Source organism: Motacilla alba, chromosome 4 (genome assembly GCF_015832195.1).
Source record: "Motacilla alba alba isolate MOTALB_02 chromosome 4, Motacilla_alba_V1.0_pri, whole genome shotgun sequence".
NCBI lineage: Eukaryota > Metazoa > Chordata > Aves > Passeriformes > Motacillidae > Motacilla > Motacilla alba.
In genome coordinates, this window is record NC_052019.1 from 51,809,653 (window position 1) to 51,829,192 (window position 19,540).

Genomic DNA, 19,540 nt, shown 5'->3' on the forward strand with positions numbered 1-19,540 from the left:
AGAGGAATCTTAAGAAACTTAACCCACTTAGGGTTAAGTTCAAAAATCATGATTTAGACACTTAGGCTATTTTCACATCCATGCAGTAACTTCACACCAAGAAAATCTTGCCTGTCAGGAACACTTAAATAGAATTAAAAAAAAAAAAAAAAAAAAAAAAAAAAAAAAAAAAAAAAAAAGAAACTCTAAAGATAACAAGAAAACAGTAGAAGATGTATATTAGGTGCTAGTCAAACTATGAATTCAAATGAAGATGTAGAAATAGCCTTGAAGAGGAAAGCATATGCAGGTTCTCTGTGTAGCTCAGTACAAGGACACCAGCTTTGCTGACACACAGATTTTTAAGAAAACAGTCTTACATCTACCACCAGTGTTACAAGAAGCATAGAAAAGCCAATGCTCAGACATACTGAAGAAACACTTTAAAAACAGTACCTGGTATTGTTTTTTAAGTGAACTCAATTTTGGTAGTAATAGCTCAATAAAACATGAGAGGTACGATTGCACACTACAGATAAATAACCACTTTGGACCAACTTTAATTTGATTAAAGAGATGTTTCTTCCTGAGTTTGCACTCAGATAGAAAATAGTGCATATTTATTAGCTGGTTGAAAACATTATCACCTTAGCATCTAATTTGGAGGATGCAGATCCTTTTGCTTGATAGAATTGTCCCCTAAGTTGGGAATGATGTTGCAAAAGGCTCACATTAGACATCAAAAATCCTGGAGTATTTTTCTCTCATCTTTTGTGGTATCTTTTGCAACACACAACCCATACATGTAAAAACTGCTGTCTTAGAAGCCCAGCTCCTGCAGGCAGACATTGAATCAGGACAGTAAAATTTCACTGTCACAAACTTTATACACTTCCTTTTAACACAGGCCATTTTTTGTTCCTCCATTTAAAAGGTACACAAGGAAAATTACAACCCCTACCATTCCCAGCGGCAGAGAAATTAAGGAAAGCATTCAGCAGTGTTAAGTATGCCTTGGTAGCCTCTATTCATCCCTTTAGGTTTTGTTTCTCCTCCTGAAAACCTGTGAAATTAAATGAAGAGGCAACACAGCTGTAATTCCCTGCTGCTTCATGGGTGCGTGGCAGTTCAGCACAGGTGAGCTTCTGACTGGTGCACTTGTTTAAGGCCCTGCAAGATTTCCCAATGAAGCCATTTCTGAGAATCCTATTATTACCCTACAGCCAATTAAATTACCATGTTCAGCACTGCTGAAGTTATCTCTCACCTTTGAAAACACTAAAAATGCAAATTAAATATACATTGTATTAACTGAATAAAACATGAAGCTCTCTTGCCCTCTTACAATAATGCAGAGCAAGGAGCAAAAGGTGAATCAGGAAATAAACTTAGGCTTGGCTACCCTGTATTTAGAGTTTTAGTTGGAATAAACAGATCTAATTTGTTTATATAGCTAGTTAAAACAATCAGAACATGATGCCAGAGGAAGTGGGTGAATGCAACAAAACAGATTCATGATGCTCAGGAATGTTTAATTCTTGCTGCTTACATACAATCCCCTTCTCGTGACAGCAATTATCATCCTCTGAAATCTCTCCTTTACCCTATCCCTGGATTCTCCAATCCCTCAAAAACATACATTAATCTGAAAGGCACTCACGGGAGCTTCCAAAACTTGCCAATGGCAAGTGGTATTCTCTCAGTCTGGAGAAAACTTCTTTCTTCCACTTGGACATCTGTGTGTTGTTATCATAGCCTTGCTTTTTCCTCATCACGCATGGGGACAGCCATTCAGAACGGCCCCACCACTGATGCTCTAAGTCAGAGAAGAAGGCTGGGCTCTGGCTGGCACAAAGAGAGACAGTGGGGAAAAAAAGAGCACTACCATTCCTAAAAGGATATATCCTCAGAATACACTTCTATCATTTTCTGGAAACAATCTCATTCTCCAAGGACAAATGCTTCCCAATCAGTAAAACTAAGTGACCATTATTCAAGAATCCGAAAAGTTAGCCAAGGAAATAATTGCTAATATGCTGGTACTAATTTTTAAAATAAAGATTGAAATAGTGGAGATTTTTCTACAACACTAAAAGTACTACTTCTGCAATAGTGAAAGGAGGGTGACCGGATAACTACAGGACTCTCACAGCACTTTCAACCACACAAAGAGAATGATGAAAAATTAGAGACTCAGAGAACAGGTTATAATTGCTACCATTGATTCTGAAAACTGTAAAAGGCTGAGCTAAAGTGCAGGTACACTTATGGAGAAAGACACATTATAAAATATGGTTTAGAATATTCCAAGTAAGTCTTTGAATAAACTGCTATTTACCTGGAGAGGCAAGAATGCATGAAATGACAGCTATGGATACAACAGTGCCAGGTAAGCTCACAAGACTGCTTGTCTGGAATGAAATCTGAGTTACTTATTCTGTAGATAACTAAACGCTGATCAAACCCTCATGTTGCACAGGAAGAGAACCAAGTAAAACACTACACCAAAAAAAAAAGGAAAATTCCATGTTAAGGAGCACTACGAAATTTTCTTCTTTTCCTTCCCAACCTCTTCTCCAAACTAAATGAGTTTGCACACATGAAAACATTAAGCAACAAGAAAATGAAAGCATCATGTCCTAAACACCGAAGGATTCTTTTCTATGTTCTCTGAACATTATGGTGAAACTTCATCTCAGGCAGCCTGAAATTTCAACAGCCTAGGCCCTACCTGCTTAGAAATTTTTTCCAAAACAGTAATTCTTAAGATTAGATCAGACATAGTTATTTCTCTTTTAACTCATATCCTAGCTTAACACAAATTTCTCTGGGTACAAAGTAACCTTCAACCCCCTTTGGCTCATTGTACATATCTTGTTACTAGTCCATACGACCACAGCCCTGCAGATCTGGAATGAGTAGATCTGCCATAGGGAACCCAGCCAAGGATCATGCGCTCCTTCCAAATTTAGTGATGTCCAGATCACAGTCATCAGAAAGACAAAAACTGATTCAATTATTTCAAGAGACAGCCTGGAAAGAGCAAAGGTAAACCTCAGAAAGCTATTTAAATAGCTTCTATAGTGAGAGCTGAAATACGAAATTATATTATGAAAACGAAATTATTTGAATCTGTAGATAAAGAAATAACTTCTGAAATAATCAAACTGCAGGCTCTAAAAGATTTTACAGACAAGCTGCCAGAAAGTTTCAAAGTTCACTGTCATCCAAGAATAACATAAAACTAGAGAATCATATTTTACTTACCCAAAAGTTTGATATTTCCAGAATGGCAATCTATTCTACCCAGATATATATTCCAGCTGCCAGATGTAATGACTCTGCATGTCAGATACATCTGCCAAGTGATTTTTATGCCAGGTAAAGCTTTGGGAAACATCCATTTCAAATGCTTAAGTTGCTGCTACAATGGTAGGTTTAACAGAAAAAATTACTGATGCATTTGAAGACAACATCTTGTATACTCTTGTAGCTTTGGAAACAACAACAATTTTATCACCAGTTAATATTCCACATGTATCCACACACATCTCTAACAAACCTATTTTTTTTCCTACCTATAGTACATTCTTTTCCATTAATGTGTTGCTGATGATAAACATCAAGAATTCATAGACATGGCTGATTTGAAGACAGAACTTCAGATTACCTAAAAAATTCAAATCTGTCTCTTTCTCGTAATATCATTGTTCAGACTTTCTGCAAAGACCCATAGAGGTTACAGGCATGGCTTTCTACTCAATTTCTATTTTGAAAGTGGGACCAAGAGAATTAAGTTTAAACCCTTCATATCTCCTTCTCTGATATATACATCAACCCAACCCCATGGGAGTCAACGTTTCAACTCTTTTAATAGCATTTGAGAGTACTCAATAGAAACTGAGAGAGAAGAGGAAAAAAATACAGATATCCTGAATTAGGCACATTAGATGAAAAATTTTTCAACTCATGACAAGCAGGTGCATTTCATGTTTCTATACAAGTTTTTTTTTTCATTTCCTTTTACAAAAAAAGCCAGATAAACAAATACATTTTTAGACCTTGGGATGATACAATTTACTTTTGCTTGATAAATATTTACAGTTAAACTAAGTGTGGTTAATTTTGCATAAGTTCTGTGCGTCACAAGTGAGGCCCTTAGAGGCTGCATTTCTTTCTTCTCCAGACTCCAAAAAGAAAGATTCTTTCACACAGAAAAAAAAAAAATCTGTGTTGTTTTTTTTCTACAGCATTTTTGTATCCTTTATAGAACACAGCTCTCTCCAGGCAATAATTATTTAGAACTAAACTCTTTTGACTTATTCAAAAAGTCTGTTGAGCCCTCCAGTAACCACACACAATCACCCCAAAAACTTCTAAACTTCTCCAAGTCTGTGAAGTCTGAACAGTAGTATGGATGGAAAGACGTATCTTTTGAAATCAAAATAGCCATCCTAATTCACCTCAAGAAACAGAGCAATTCAAAAAGCTGAAGAAAGCAATAATTTCCTAGATAAGAGAACTTAAATTCACTCTGTAATCCTGCAGCTGAGTAAAAAGTAGAGATCTCCTGAGATGCAGACATCTCACCAAAAATTACATTAAAAGATCTTTTGCTTCAAGCTGGGATGCTTGCTCCTCAAAAATTTTCAAGTCCTCTTATATAAGTAATCGTGAGTCTTGCAATGAAGCCTGTACTGCTTCCCAAGTGGCTCCATATCACCAGCACCATGCAAAATCTGAGGAGGGTGCAGAGAAGGTGGTCTTCAAACCATTTTTACTGTGATACAGACAATAAATACTGACATCTTTGTTTACTTGGCTTCTGCATCTTCCAGAAAAAGCATTTAAAAAGTCATCATGAACTTCTTGCATTTGTCCTTTGGACAGTTTATCAAAATCTGTAGTCTTGACACCACAGCATTCTAACACACACATCAGTCATGTTTGGAAAGGCATAAACAAATCTTGAAATATTGTTTCCATATTTTTCACTTTTTACCGTTCCTCACTATTTTCCTACACATCAGTGGCATACTTCAGAGCTTGTCAATTTGTGAGAAAGAAATCTTATCTGAAAACATACAATAACAGGGTGTCTCATTTCCTACTCTGTTTCTGTTGGGTTTTGACCTTTCTAATATTTTGCAAATTTCAACTACCTTTACTAATATTTCACACCCTTTTGCAATGTGAAGAATCTGAGTTTAAGTTTGAAATTAATTCTGCTGAGAAGTGACACCCACCAAGATCTCAGCAGCAAGGAAATTTCACAGATAAAACACTACAGTACCCTAGTTTTATTAACACTATTTTGTTTCTATCTTCAAAGCTTTGACTTTGAATAAAATCACTGTAACAGACACTGTTGGGCCCATGGATTTTTTTCCATGTAATATTTTCTAGCTTGCTATTGTACACAACTGATCACACTCAAGTTATCAGTAAGATTTGCTGAGCCTGATCCTTCCAAGCATTAATAGCCATACTGATTTTCAGAGGTAATCAGGAGCGAAGAATTTTTTGTATTCATAAAGCTGGATAAAGACAAGTACTTGTGTTCTCCATTCTTGTAGAAGCACAACATCAAAAATGGGCAGATACAGCAAGCACCTTCAGATATAAGTAATAACCACCCAGAAATAACCAACAAGAACAAACTAAACAAACGTAGAAGAATGGAGGAGGTCATCCCTTAAAAAAAACCTCAAGAAGTTCTCTAGAAGCTGTTTGTGGAAGAAGGTACTATAGTTCAGCAATACAAGAATTCCCATGAAGGAAAACTACTCAAAATTCTTCTTTTCATTATCAAAGGAAATCACTCACCCACAGATACTTTTGAAATCACTTTTTTTCATGCTGCAAAATAAATTACTTCTCCAGTTCAGATCACAGAATATTCCAAGTTGGAAGGGATCCACAAGGATTATCAAGTCCAACTCCTGAAGCCAATGATTAAACAATGAGGAGGGTTCTACATGAGTTGGTCCCTGCATTAAACATTAATAGATATGAAAACCAAAAGGGGACAAACTTCCAAGTCACTAATACTGCTGGTGGTAGGAAGAAAAGTTGAGCCTTTCTCCTTAAATTCCCTTCCCGTTTAATGCAAGAGGTAAGTGCAAGTTTGTTCACAAAAAGTTTTTCAAGAACACCTTCTGCAGTCCCAAAATGGGGTCTATAAAGGCACAAAGTGCACAAGCTGAATGCACAGAGAACAAACACACAGGACAACAGATTTCAAAATGCCGAATAACAAAAAAACAAATAAAAGAAACATCTGGAATGTAAAACTCTCACACAGAAGATTTATGGGACCAACTCTTACAAGGTGACAATTTTTAAAGTAATGTAAAATAAACCTTTAATCTTATTATTTAGGTGGAAATTCCAGAAAATAATTTGAAGTGTAAAATCCAATACACTGGTGTGTAACTAGTTTCATTAATGTCCTTAATATTAAGAGTGCAGGAAGGACTGCAGCTTTCTCATGCTTTTAGAAGCTGCTACTTTCAGCTGCCCATTTCCACTTTGAAAGGGTTGTTTTTCAAGGTGCACTCCTTGCAAATACCCCAGAACATGAACTTGTCGATAGGTTTGACCAAGGAATCATGTCTTTCAAAGTCATCCCAATTGTAGCAGAAACTGACATGGTGTTACACAAAGAAAAAAGTCCAAAAATCTGTTTGAAGCATAGTTCATGTCAGAGCATGAGCATCAGCAGTTGCCAAAGGAGGCTCCAGCTACCACCTGTGCTACTACAGAGTCTGTTCTGGCTAGGAATAGAAGGTGATCCTCTACCCATACTCTCTGGAGCTTCCACAAGGAACATCCGCAAATACACAGAAATTTCTAACTTTCTTGTCAAGTTAGGCTGCACATGAAATGAATGTCTGAACAGCAAAAAATAAAGATCACACAAGGAGAAGAAATATATATGAACTGGCAAATATGTTACATATACCAACCTGGTGTAAAGATTTGACTCAGAAGTTGAAATTAAAAAAACTTGAGATGTGATCTTGGCATGACCAAACATATTTACTAAGTACATTTCGGAATTTTGATACTATTTGTGCTCAAATTCCAAGCAATGTTAGGATTACAGAACTTGCTATAAAAAAGTATGTTAAAACACGTTGCCTATCTTGCTAAGTTTATCGAAAGGAGTAGCTAAGACAGGCCATAGTCAGCCCCATTCATTATGTCCACAGCTGCCAAAATTCTTGAGAATTTTGATGCTATGGAACACATCAGAACATGGCAAATAGTTTTTTATGCAACTTTGTCTGTGAGGATTCAGCGCCAAATTCAAACAAGTCTTGTTGATCTAAAGGCTCAGCTGATAGAAGGTTTAAGTAGTACTTTGCATCAATTATGACCATTTTTTCTTCCTTCTGACAAAAAATAAAAACAAATTTTCACAATAAATTTTAATAATAGAGTTTCAGGCATGAGTACTATGCAAAGAAAAACAAAATGTTTGGTAAATTCTCCATGGCAGAGAAATATTGAAAAATAAGCATGTTTTATGCTTAAAAAATCATGAGTGGGACTAATAGAGCCACTCAATAACTCTGCATGGAGCTTCCCTGGATGCTGACCTTTCAAAATGTTAATCCTCCAAATAAGGGAATTCAATGAAAATAATGTCCCAACTGCATAATTCTAGTAACTCTCAATATAATGCTGTTATCTGCTATTGGAAGGTATATTGTCTGTATTAAGAAAGAAGCAGTTGTAACTAACAAAGAGCACAAAGAAAAGCCTATCCTTCCCCAAACACAGGAAAATATTTTTCTCTCTAGTTTTTTCTTCATTTGTGGCTGTTTGTTTGGGGTTTTTTAATATAAAGATGAGGCAGAACAATACATCTTTTAATGCCAGATAAAGTGAGACAGAAAATAACATTACTTAAAAAACACTTCCTAAAGATAGTGCTTTCAGAGGCTTGTTTTACACTCAGTTATTTCTATTCTAAATCAAGGTCACTATGTTTTGCCAACCCAACTGAGCTAGGTGCTACTTGCTCCTATGCTGTATAGGTATGTCTAGATTCTCTCCTGCCCTCACCACAGTAACCAGTTTCTACTCCATGATGCGTGGAACTCAAATAGCTAAGCACACAGAAGAATATGATTTTGGTCAGCATTTGATCCACCAATGCCAAATTAAGAAAGAAAAATACATTTAAAGGCAAGCTAGCCAAATCAAAGTTGCATTATGCCTTCATCTGTACCAATTTATCCCTTTTTCCTTTCTCTTGGAGAATTAGGAACAGCAAAGACCTCAGGAAGAAACTCAAATTTCATGTTTTAAATAGAACTAATGAGCCTTTTACAAATGTCTTGACAAGTTGTTATTTTACATCGCCTCACTCTTCAGATTGCACCCATTAGGCAGAATGTTAACTGTTGAAAGATAGGCAACCTTTTTTTTTTTTTTTTTTTTTAAACCTCCTGGTAAGTCAGAATGGATTTCATTTTCTCAAAACATTCATCTTCTCTGTTCAGGAAACAAAATTCTCATACCCTTTTTTACTGAAATGGCATTTCAGAAGTGCAAAAGTCTCTCCTCCTAGGGCAGCTGTTTTTTTTCTGTACTTGACAACTAACGATCATTTACTTTCAGCTCCTGGCATTCAACATTAGAGCAAGCTGCTCCAACATCTGGCTGCACCTGGAACAGGGAGTTTGTGCTCCCTTCCCGTGCCCTTAGCAAGGGCTGGCTATCACAGGGCTTGCCACTGAGCCACAGCTTGTTACTAAAGACACATAATATTTCTGAAAAAGAAAGTAGCTTCTTGCTGGCTTCCTTTCCTGCACCAGGTCACAGAGGGATGGGAGGAACATAAATTGTTTACCTGTAACATGAAACTGCCATTTCTGAGTACAGCTCTCTGGTACTCTGATGACCAAGCCCCGTACATCATAACGCTCTTGTTGTGAAACGTAGTGTCAGAAGACAAATTTCTGCAGCCTTTTACTTATTTAGCTGTGCTTTGTGGCCTGGCACTCCGGAAGATTCATTGTCATTTCAAACTTTTTTTCACAAGATTTCACAAGGCACAGCCATGACCTGCAGCCATATTTTCTGCTTTCAGCAATACCAGAGGAGCTACAGCCACCTGGCACATTTGGAAAACCAGAGGTGCAGGATGTGAAAATGTTGCAAAGATCTACAAATTTCTGGAGAAAATAAGCCCTTAAAGTAAACAAAATAATGAATACCAGCTGCCAAAGAAAATCAAGTCACTGATTTGGGATTGCTTAAGTATATCCCTGCTCAGGAAAGCCTTTAAGCAGGTGCTTAATTTCCACATCAAGTTAAGCCCCATGTGTTAATTCCTTATACCCTTACATAAAGATTCCTAGCCCAAACTCCCACTCGTGTATCAACAGAACATGAAAGGCTCTGCAAGACTCCCATTTCTATTCCAGGCTCAGAGTAAATGTTTTTTAACTACCATCAACACTACCTGTTTCATCTGCCCTCTGCAAGTGCTGCACTTAGTGGCTGCATGCTTCAGAGTGGCTTGGCTCACTTCAATATTCTTACAGACTACCCAATGAAGAACTTCAAAAGATTGGATTTTAAGGAGAAAAACAAGTTTCAGAAGAGCCTGCCATCACAGGAGCTAAAGGCCCACTGATAGTCAAAATGAATGAGCATTAAAATCCCACAGCAGGCATCCCCTCAAAAAGATAACACAAAAGGTTAGGTTATGGTTTTCCAATACGACTAGAGTTTTAATATAACTCTTCCTAATTTCCAAATCTATCCTTGTAACTGCACTCTTTTGCCCAGATAATTTTTGATGAATTGATATTTAGTCAAAATTACTTCGTAGTGTACAATACAAAGGGTCTAAGTAACAGGGAACCAAGCTAAAATATAATTAATTCTCCCATCTAAGAGAATGACCTTCATAATTCACTTCAGGCTTCACCTCCAGAGTTGTCATGGCTCATTTCCTCATTACCAAAATTAGATTTTAAAACACCACTGTCCTCCATAAAGTACACTTCGTCTCTGGTTATACAGAGAGAGAGAGGGAGAAGAGTACGTTTAAAATTATTTGAAGCACGCAAATACTAAATTGCCTCAAATGCAGACTGGTCTACTTACTAAGAATACAGTGACCAAAGAGCTAACAGGTTATAACCAGCTTGCAGATGAAACAAAATATTTTTGAGAAGAGAATAAATAAGTGCAAGGAAGGCTCAAAGATGAAAATTAAATTAGGAAGTTAATTGAAATTTATTAACTCTACTGACTTTTAGACAAGCACTGAGATAGACAGATGCAGCAAATATGTATCTGTAAAGAACTGGATCCATGTTTGTACCTAAATTGTATGGTGAGACAAGAACCTGGTGACTTTCACTTAATTCACAGAACTTAGCCAGGAGAAACAAAAGCAAAATCTCCAATTAACATTATGAGAGGACTCAGGAGGACTCCACAGAGCAGAAAGCAGCTCAATCCAGCAGTTCACCGCTCAGCAGTAGCCACAACCTGCTGCAAGCTTGCAGGCTGTGAGGCCTGTCTGGGAATATACATGTCTGGTTGGACAGAGATGATTGACTGCTCTAGTTATTTTAGTGGACATTGCTTCACAAAAAAGATGAGAAGGAAATCCAGATAGTGTGTCCGTTAGTTATTTAAGGAGATTACTTTAGGGTACAGATAGCTCAGGGTGGTAGTTAAATAATTGGCATCTAGGAAGATGAAGCATCTCTCATTTACTTTGTCTCTAGGGCTTCTGTTTGGTAAAACACCCCAAAAACCTCCAGGCACAGTGGCTTTAAACGTTTAAACATACTACTGATATTATTTAATCACATCACAATCTGCATAGCTCTCTTTAAAGTAAATCCCTAGCAGTGTGTCAGAGTAAATTAACACAGCAGACTGAAGCTCCATGCTTAATGTATGAAAACACATATTGGGCACTTGTGAACTGCAAGTGGAAACATGTCTATTGCAAAATCAGAAATTATCTAATCTAGATTTAAAGTGCAAGTACTGCAGAACAGCAGCCTGTGCAGCTTTTCCTATAGTAATGTGATAAAATTCACTCTGCACCTTGCCATCAAAAGGCATCACACTTGTCGAGGGGGTATTTATTAATTTATTTGATCCACCTTTTTAAAAGGGGTTAGAGGTTAATAGTCTCACAGTCACATGCTTTTCAAGCAACAGTCTGGGAAAAAAATTCCTTCAAGTCTATTAAAATGCCTGCCTGTCACTTGCAAGTGGAAGCTCTGATAAAACATGTCAAAATCTGCCATAAAAATTAAGTCGAGCCAAACTATGGCAACTGAAAATGGCAAATGGCATCAGCGTTAGGAAAATAACTCCTGCTGTTTTCAAGTCATGAGAAAGCAGGGGAGGGGCTGGGGGGAAACAGCCCAGCAAGGTAGTGGTGGGTAATGCAAAATCTGAAGCACCAAAGTCCTCGGTTTGGTCACAGCGTCGCATTTGAATTCTGCAATGCAGCCAAGTGTGACGGGGGGATGTTACTGGGTCTCCTGGCCACCTGAAGAAAAGTAGTTTCCATAGAAACACTAGCATTCTTTCCTTAAACCACAGCAAACATGCAGCATTCATGAAGTGTATATCCAGCAGGGTTTAGGTGCTCTGGGACACAAAGTGGATAACAGCACCTAAAGGATGCCAGGATCTTGCCCTAGCCGGGACTAAGGCTCTTGCCTCCCCTCTTTGGCTCAGCAACTTGGAAAGCCTACTGCAGAGAAGGCTCTTCAATCATCATAATATCTAAAGCTTGATTTCTCACTTGGTTTTAACTAGCCTGAAAAAAGCCATTCCTGATAGGCTGATATTTTTTTTAATTTCTTTTTTTTTTATGTGGATTTGGGGCAATTTTTTGGAGCTGAGCAGAAACTATTTTAATCATCAAGTATCTCAAAGTCTAGTGCAGTTTACAGCTGCCAGAGTTTGCTTTCAAACTGGAAACAAAGATAATGGAAGCTGTCTTACAATAGAAGAAAACATTACTACAGAAAGAATTTGGAACTAGAAAACATTGAGGCTCAAAACCCAGAGGCTGCAAAGTGATGGAAGTCTTGCAATTACTGCATCAGCTGAGGTCTTTTTGAGAAGAAATTTTACCTCCTTTTTACAGCCTCCAGTAACTTCTGAGTAGATTACTTCCGGACAAAGAAAGGTCACGAGAGCTTTGAAATCATTGCTGAAAATGTGTTAAATGTGCATTTGATCATCCTAAACTAAGCCTCTACCACATGTCCCTTTTCTACTTCCATCAGTGTTCACTCCTCCCTTCTCCCATCAACCACTGCCTTCCCAGCTGTCAGGATGTTATCACCAGTGTAGCAAGATCTTTTTTCTTAAGCTGTCAACACTTGGACTCCCATGGTACATTTATGCAGATTGGAGGATCTGATTGATTTTGTGGGGTTAGGAAGACTGAAATGAGAACAAAGCCTGTGTAAGGGAGTACTCTCCTGACCTGACGCCTTCTGAAAAGAGAAAAGTGTTGCAACTGCTAGTACATTATGAGAAAGCACAGAGGACAAGTAATTCAAAAAATCTCCTATCATATTATCTGAAGTGCTCGTAATAGGAAGCAATTTGCAATTGCAAATACTTCCAACAGTTCATGATTTTACAAAGAAGTTTTATGTCATTATTGAAATGCTTCTCCTCCTCTTCTTCCTTGAGTTTTTATAGTTCAGATCCTACTTGATTTTTTCTTCCTCCTCAGTATATCTTCTCCCATCAAAATCCATTTTATCAGGAAATACAAAAGCAAATCAGAAATGAAATGGAGGAGCAGTGAAGAAGTTCAACCCTGTAAAGGTTTAATCTCAAACCGAACATGTACTGCTTAAAAAAAAAGCACGGGGAAGGCTGAGAAATATCAAGAAATAAGCAACACAAAGTGAAAGAAAGTTTAGCAGTCCACAGAAATCTGTGGATTTAAACAGATTTCTACAGTGATCACAGAAATGGAAAAGGACAATCTTATTACACTCATCTAGTCCCAAAGGCCAAAGCAGATGTATCCATCAGGTTGTAATTTCTGACCATAAAACTTTGCTTAAATAAAATCCTGCATGTGACCTTCATACATATTGCTGCCCTACAAACCTCTGTTGCTCTACAGCTGAATCCCATTTAGTTATGACTCACTGCCTTATTTACTTCACTGATCACAATAAGCTTTCAAAAGCCATTACGAAGGCTTGAGTTGGTGTCTGTAAGCATACTCTGGTGACTACCCTGAATGACAAAAAGGTTGGGTTAGAAAAAAAAAAGAAAAATAAGCCTCACATATATGTGCTTGCAATAGGAAAATGTGTTCAATAAAGTTAATTTCAAACAGCTTCAGTCAAACCTATTTGTAACATGTTATATGTAACCCACAGAACATTGGATTATTATAGAATGACCATTAAAGATAAGTAAAATATGATTAAAAATATAAAAAAAGAAAATAAATAATTAGGAGAAAGGAGTAAGATTTAAAAACCTACCAGCACTACATGAAAATAAAATGTTTGCCATGAGGTTAAAACATGGCCAATGGATCTCCAAGGACGACACACATCTTTGGCCGAGCTCTGACTACTTTCCAGATGCTGAGGATGCCTCAAGCACTGCAAACTCCTGCGGAGTTTTCTCCATAACTCTCAGTGTGCAAGTGGAAATGGCAGCATGAGGGCCGAGGAAACTGTACTGCTCAAGGAGGTGTATCAGCATGAGCCCAAGTATTACGTCTGGTCCAAGCTACCAAAGCCACCTCCCTTCCCTTCACTTGCCAAAAAAATGCCAAGGCCATCACACATTTTCCATCAGCCATTCAGCTACTGTATGGTTGTACTACTAATGATAAAATAAGGACTGGAGGAAACAGCAGGCTCTGAACCATAAAATTAAAGCTTTAATTATTAGTGTATTGAAGTAAGCACCAGCATAATAAAATTAAGAGAAAGATAAGAGAACAGAGTGATTTTCTGACAAATGAGAAAATAAGTGTTGTATTTATTTCAGCCAAATTTCCCAGTGAAAGAAAAAAGTGTTCATTGAAAAGAAACAGAGAAGCATGTATTTTATAAAATAAACCAAAAACTACCACTTCAGTCTATGTAGAACTCAAACCCTTTTGAACGCCTGTCCCACCCCTATTTAAATACTGCTGTAAATTGGAGTCTGACAGGAGAGGAAGTAAAGATTATACTAATACATATTATTACCACCAGTATGGATCTGGATCATAATTTCTTGTTTCACAGTGCTAAATCACTGCCTAGCTGCCAGGCAATACCTGACTATCCCTGCTTCTGCTAATGCCTACATACAAAAAAACCTTAAGTTTCTGCTTTTTCTTTGTGGTACCCGATGTGGGCACAACATAAAAAAGCCATATCACCATATTCTTCCTCTCTCAATCACACAAGCACACAAATGTTTTGAGACACCACACAGAAGAGTACTACAAATATTGTGAAGCATATTGTATTGAAGAAAGAAAGAAAGAGAGAGAAAGGAATCTGTCATGTTGGACATTTCCACAGGTGTCACTGAGACAAATCTCAGCGACTGGGCTGCAGCTTTCACAAATGCGTGGGATGAACCACACTTCCAGCTGGCCCTTTCTGTGGCCAACAGAAAGGAAGACTCATTTTCCTAACTTAAAGAACTTCACCTCCAGTTTCTGTGCACTAGAATATGCCTATAAATGGTCCCTGAGGGCACTTCCAGTGATATTATGGGGCATGTCATTCACAGGTCTTCTAGGATAACACCACTCGGCTTTGCTACAGTATCCTCCCCCTAATCAGAGCTGTTAAAAAGATGCCCTAAGGTACAAGTGCAAGATATTTAAGGGCACTGTAATAATTTATAAAATCAGATTCATAGGAAAGAACACAGTACCACATAGCTGGCAATCCTCTCAAATTATTTATCTTTACATCCCAAAATCATTATGAAGTGTCTTGAGTATTTCTGTTTACATTATTTGAGAGTTACTTGCCAATTTCACCAATAAAGTGAAATAAAAGATTTTATGCATGTTGTCCATTAGTGCATCATTACAAAAATAACTCTGTACCTCATGTCTTGTTCCATGATGTCTTTGCTCATGACTTGTTTGATTTTCCAAATTCATAGTCCTAGGCAAATTCTTTATCCTTCTCTATTGACTGAAAAGGGCAGTTTAAAGAAAAATTTAGACCAATTTTAGACCAATTTTAAGCTATTATTATGAATCTAATGCTTTAAATAAGCATTTCACCGAGCATTAAAAGTTGGGGATTTTAAAGGCTCTTCTGTAGTTTACACGATGAGAAAAAAGTCAAAACTTTAAAAAACTCCAGATATTGTGGCCTAAAACAAAGCAAACTTCAAGCAGTTTATATACAAATAATTAAAACAAGCAAATAATAAATTACATGAATAGTATATTTTTGAATACATAGGCTCTGCTTGATAGGAGAGGCCACAGACCTCAGACTTAGTGATGTTATGATTCCAAGGAAAGGGTCATGCTTGCATGAAAAAGGCAAGCTTGAGAATACTGAATGTCACACGCTGAAAAATATGAGATTTAGTCTTGTTCTAGTATTTCTTTTACAAATAAAAGACCAGAACAGCCTGAATGTTTAAAGGAACATTTTTCCTTGTGTTCAGTACAGTGCATTTCTGCTAAGCATTTGTCCAAGTTATAAACCATGCCAATATGCCACTTTTGCCAATATGTGGCAAAAGTTAGAGTGGTCCCTTCCCTGCTACTAACATTCACAAGAAGTACAAGTAAGAGCAGGGGAGAAGTGATATAGAGGTACAGAGAAAAGGAGAAAGGCAAGAAACTGGTGCAAATAATTAAATTACTACACTGGAGCTTCTGTGTTCAGTTAAAACAAAACACATTAACTATGGTAAAATATTTTAACAAGAAAACGTCACCAATACATACATGCAAAAGATTAAAACCTTGGTTCTTCACTTGGATTATTCCAAACAAAATACAGGGCCCTAAAAAATAGGGAATACGGTATTTGCTAGGCAGGTATCTGTAATTGATGATGCATTTACAAGAAACAGTTTTTACTGGAAAATATTGAACTCATCAATATCGTAACCGACCTTTCACTCATTCACCAGATGGCACTGAAATTTATGTCAAATCTGTTACAGCCACATTTCAAATGCTGACTATACTTCGACTGAACAAAAACAACAAAATTTTTGCATAAAACAATAATTAAATATTGAAATCTTGGATCGTTAACTCCTTTGGATTGTTTTACTTTACCAGGTATTCCTAGTTTCTCCATGTCACAAATAAGGTGAATAAAACGTAACTTTGTGAAATAGTTTGCAACTACTCCACCACAATAAAGCAGAAAATAAATAGCTAAGTTTCAGAGTTAATTAATGCTAAGCACAGAGAATCAACTACCATTAACCATCCTGGATTTACAAAAAAAACAAAAAAAAAAACAAACTTAAATGCCAAAAATGTAGAAGGCATCTTAAAAAGATGGAGTTCACTTACTCATTTTCCCCTCTGAACTCTCAAAATATCGAGTAATTCCAGTTTCTATGTTAGCCTTTTCAGATTGAAAGAGATGGAATTGATTCTAATTGGAATACTCTCAAAATCATGTCTTTTACTGCTTCAGTCACATCAAGCAGAGGCTGCAATGCTTCTCATTACACAGATCTATCTACTTGTAAAATTTAACACAACAGAACAAAAGAATTATTTAATCACTAAATTCTCAAAAATTAAGAATATCATTGGAAAAAAACCCAACAAAATAAGCATTAAAGACTTTTGCATTAGCATTGTCTTGTCAAGAATCCATTGAAGCCAAACCTTTGACTTCATGAATATTGGAACAACTAATTGCATATTTCCCTTAAATCCCAAGTATCTATACAGAGCTAGAAAATCATCAAAATTTAGTTTTGTTCTTAAGAAATGTTTAATAATATAACTGAAATAAATAACTTTGGCATCTCAGGCAGAAGTTACTGTTCCAGAACAGCAAAGAAATAACAAATGCTTAAACCCCAAATTTGAATCCATATTTCTAAAGACTTCTCCCAGCGGTCTTTCCACAGAACTGCTCAGTCACACCAGTGATTTACTAATCCAGCTCAGAGGGATTTCAAATACTTTCTCTTATCATCCTGCCACTATCACAGGAGCCCAAAGCAATGTCATCATCCCTTGTCCAGTAATTGTGGAATGACACAAAGGACAGGCTGAGAACAACATCATGTATTGGGCGCAGGCAACTCTCTGAATCTTCACGTTATCTCCAATCCCTTCTTTAAAACAGGTAACCTTCTCAGGTGGGTGGGCTGAAAAGGTTATCCATGCAACAACCTTTGTTTCCCAACAAATTGCAATTACTTGCCCAAAATTAAACCAAAAAGTAGTAGGAGGTAGTCATCATTTTGACAGTAACTTCCAAACAGCCTGGAAAAGGGGAAAGAAGTAGGCAAAGTGTGTCTGACTTCTTTATCACATTTCAACAGCCTATACACAGAAAACGGATAAAAGCTGACTTCATAGCTATAAGTCACCAGGACCAAAAGAAATCAAAGCATCTAAAACCAAAACTAAATACACTATTTGATATTTCATATAAAAAGAAGCCAACAAAAATTAAAAATTCCCATAAAAATAGGAAACTATCACGGTAATACTTTGCATGTCACAGCAGAAAAACAATATGAAATCTTTTTAGTTGTCCTACCTTCTTGAACTGCCTGGAAAGGATTGTTTCCATCCACAAATGTCACTGAACATGTGATTTTCTCTGTTTGTAAGATTTCATCATTCTGGTTGAGATCAGCTACTGCCATTCGAAAAACTTCCTCATCTTTTTTGGCAGATTCATCAAAAATTGCCCCTGTGGAGAAAAGAAAGAAAAAGAACAAAAATCACATTGCACCTTTCATCTGCAGTATCCCAAAGCATTAATCATAAGCACTTGACACATTTATTTGCTAAAACATGATCCCTTCCTCAGGCCTTAAAGGAAGTTCTCTCTATACAAAGCCCAGAAGTTGCTTCACAATATACAGAATTTTTACATTCTGACATAATTTAAGACATATATTGAAGGCAAGCATTGATGCCAGCCAGAAATACTGGGGAAAACTAGTTAGGCACAAAGCAAATGATCTGCATAAGAACATGGCTATGAAATGAGAATTGAGTTACTTCCAAAGGTGCTGTTTAATGTATTGAATGACTACAGTGGGCTAGGATCTACATTTAACATCATGTCTAATGACAACTAAAAAATATAAAGTTCAAACAATGTGAGAATAAGCCTAAAAAGGTAGCAGCACTCAGAAAACGAGGTAGAATTGATACCCACAATCAATAGACAGGTCAGGAGCCAATATAAATTATTTCAAGTGTAATTCCTTCAGGATTTGCAAAACAACAATTCAGGCTAATTGTCTGACTCTTGAAGTCAATAAGTTAAATTTAAATTGTTAATTAAAGTACGTACTGCCTTAATAAATCTCACAAAAAGTGAATATTCTGCCTATTTCTTCAAAACATTTAAGCAGAATGTTGTAAACAGGGAACCAATAAACTCAAGAGAAGCTGGCAGAGTGAAAGGGCCCAACTTTCATTTAGCCAATTCTTCAAGTGTACTGAAAAAGAATTCTAAAATTAATCCAGATGTTTTAAGCTTTTTTTTTCTTTAAACTATAGCATCAATTTTAGCATCACTGATTTCCTACCATTTTACACTTGCTTTTTCTGTGAACTATTTATCCAGAGATGGCTCAAAAAGTCCTACGACAAATGCTGGATTGTTTGAAACCTTAAAATCAAGTCTATTAGATTTTCAAGCACCTTTAAAGCTTTCAGTCTCAGGCAGTAGATTAGAGAGATGGAAGGGTTGCGTTAAAATCAGACTTTTGAAAACAGCGTTTATTTATTCTTGAGTGTCTGTCAGTACAGAACTCAGGTAAGGCAGTAAATGTGTCAAGGCAAACAAAGACAACAGAAAATGCTGATCACTGAAGGTAAGCACCCGCAATCAGAGCTGCAAAGAACTTCAAACTGTTCATTTAGAGGAAACGGCTACTTTAAGACAAATAAACTTCATACACAGAGTGTGCTGTGTTTTTCCCACTGACCTCCGACACTCATCTCCCTGCCAGCACCACTCACCCTTCATGAGCATCATCTCTTCCTACAGTCTGACCGCTTTGACTCCAGCATTTTCCCTCCTGAAGCTCCTACCATCTGGAACAGCTGTTCCTTACCTCTCCACCTCATTCACTTGTCATCTCTGTGCAAATCTCAGTTGAAAACATTCAGTTTTCCCCTTGCCCCCATTCCACTTTTCCGTTGTTTTATTTAGCTCCATAAAGCAAAGCTGCACATGGCCAAGAACACGCTCGGTATGCAACATGTTACAAACCCTGTCTTCCCCACAACACCGCTATTTACAGATACATGCAGCATTTAGGGGGACAAAAAACTGCGTCCAAGACACATCTTAAAACATGTTTCTTGCCTCATGGAACT

General features: G+C 37.0%; 1 protein-coding gene across 4 annotated transcripts in view; it reads right to left on the bottom strand.

Annotated features, from left to right (window-relative positions):
- GRID2 (glutamate ionotropic receptor delta type subunit 2) overlaps window positions 1-19,540 on the bottom strand; it is a 678,754-nt gene that overhangs the window by 522,782 nt on the left and 136,432 nt on the right. For all 4 annotated transcript variants that reach the window (XR_005256716.1, XM_038134923.1, XM_038134925.1 and 1 more), the window contains exon 2: window positions 17,739-17,894. Coding sequence is in view for 3 of the 4 variants with exons in the window: in XM_038134923.1 (XP_037990851.1) it covers window positions 17,739-17,894 (156 nt within the window). In the remaining variant the exon portion in view is untranslated. The remainder of the gene's footprint in view (window positions 1-17,738; window positions 17,895-19,540) is intronic.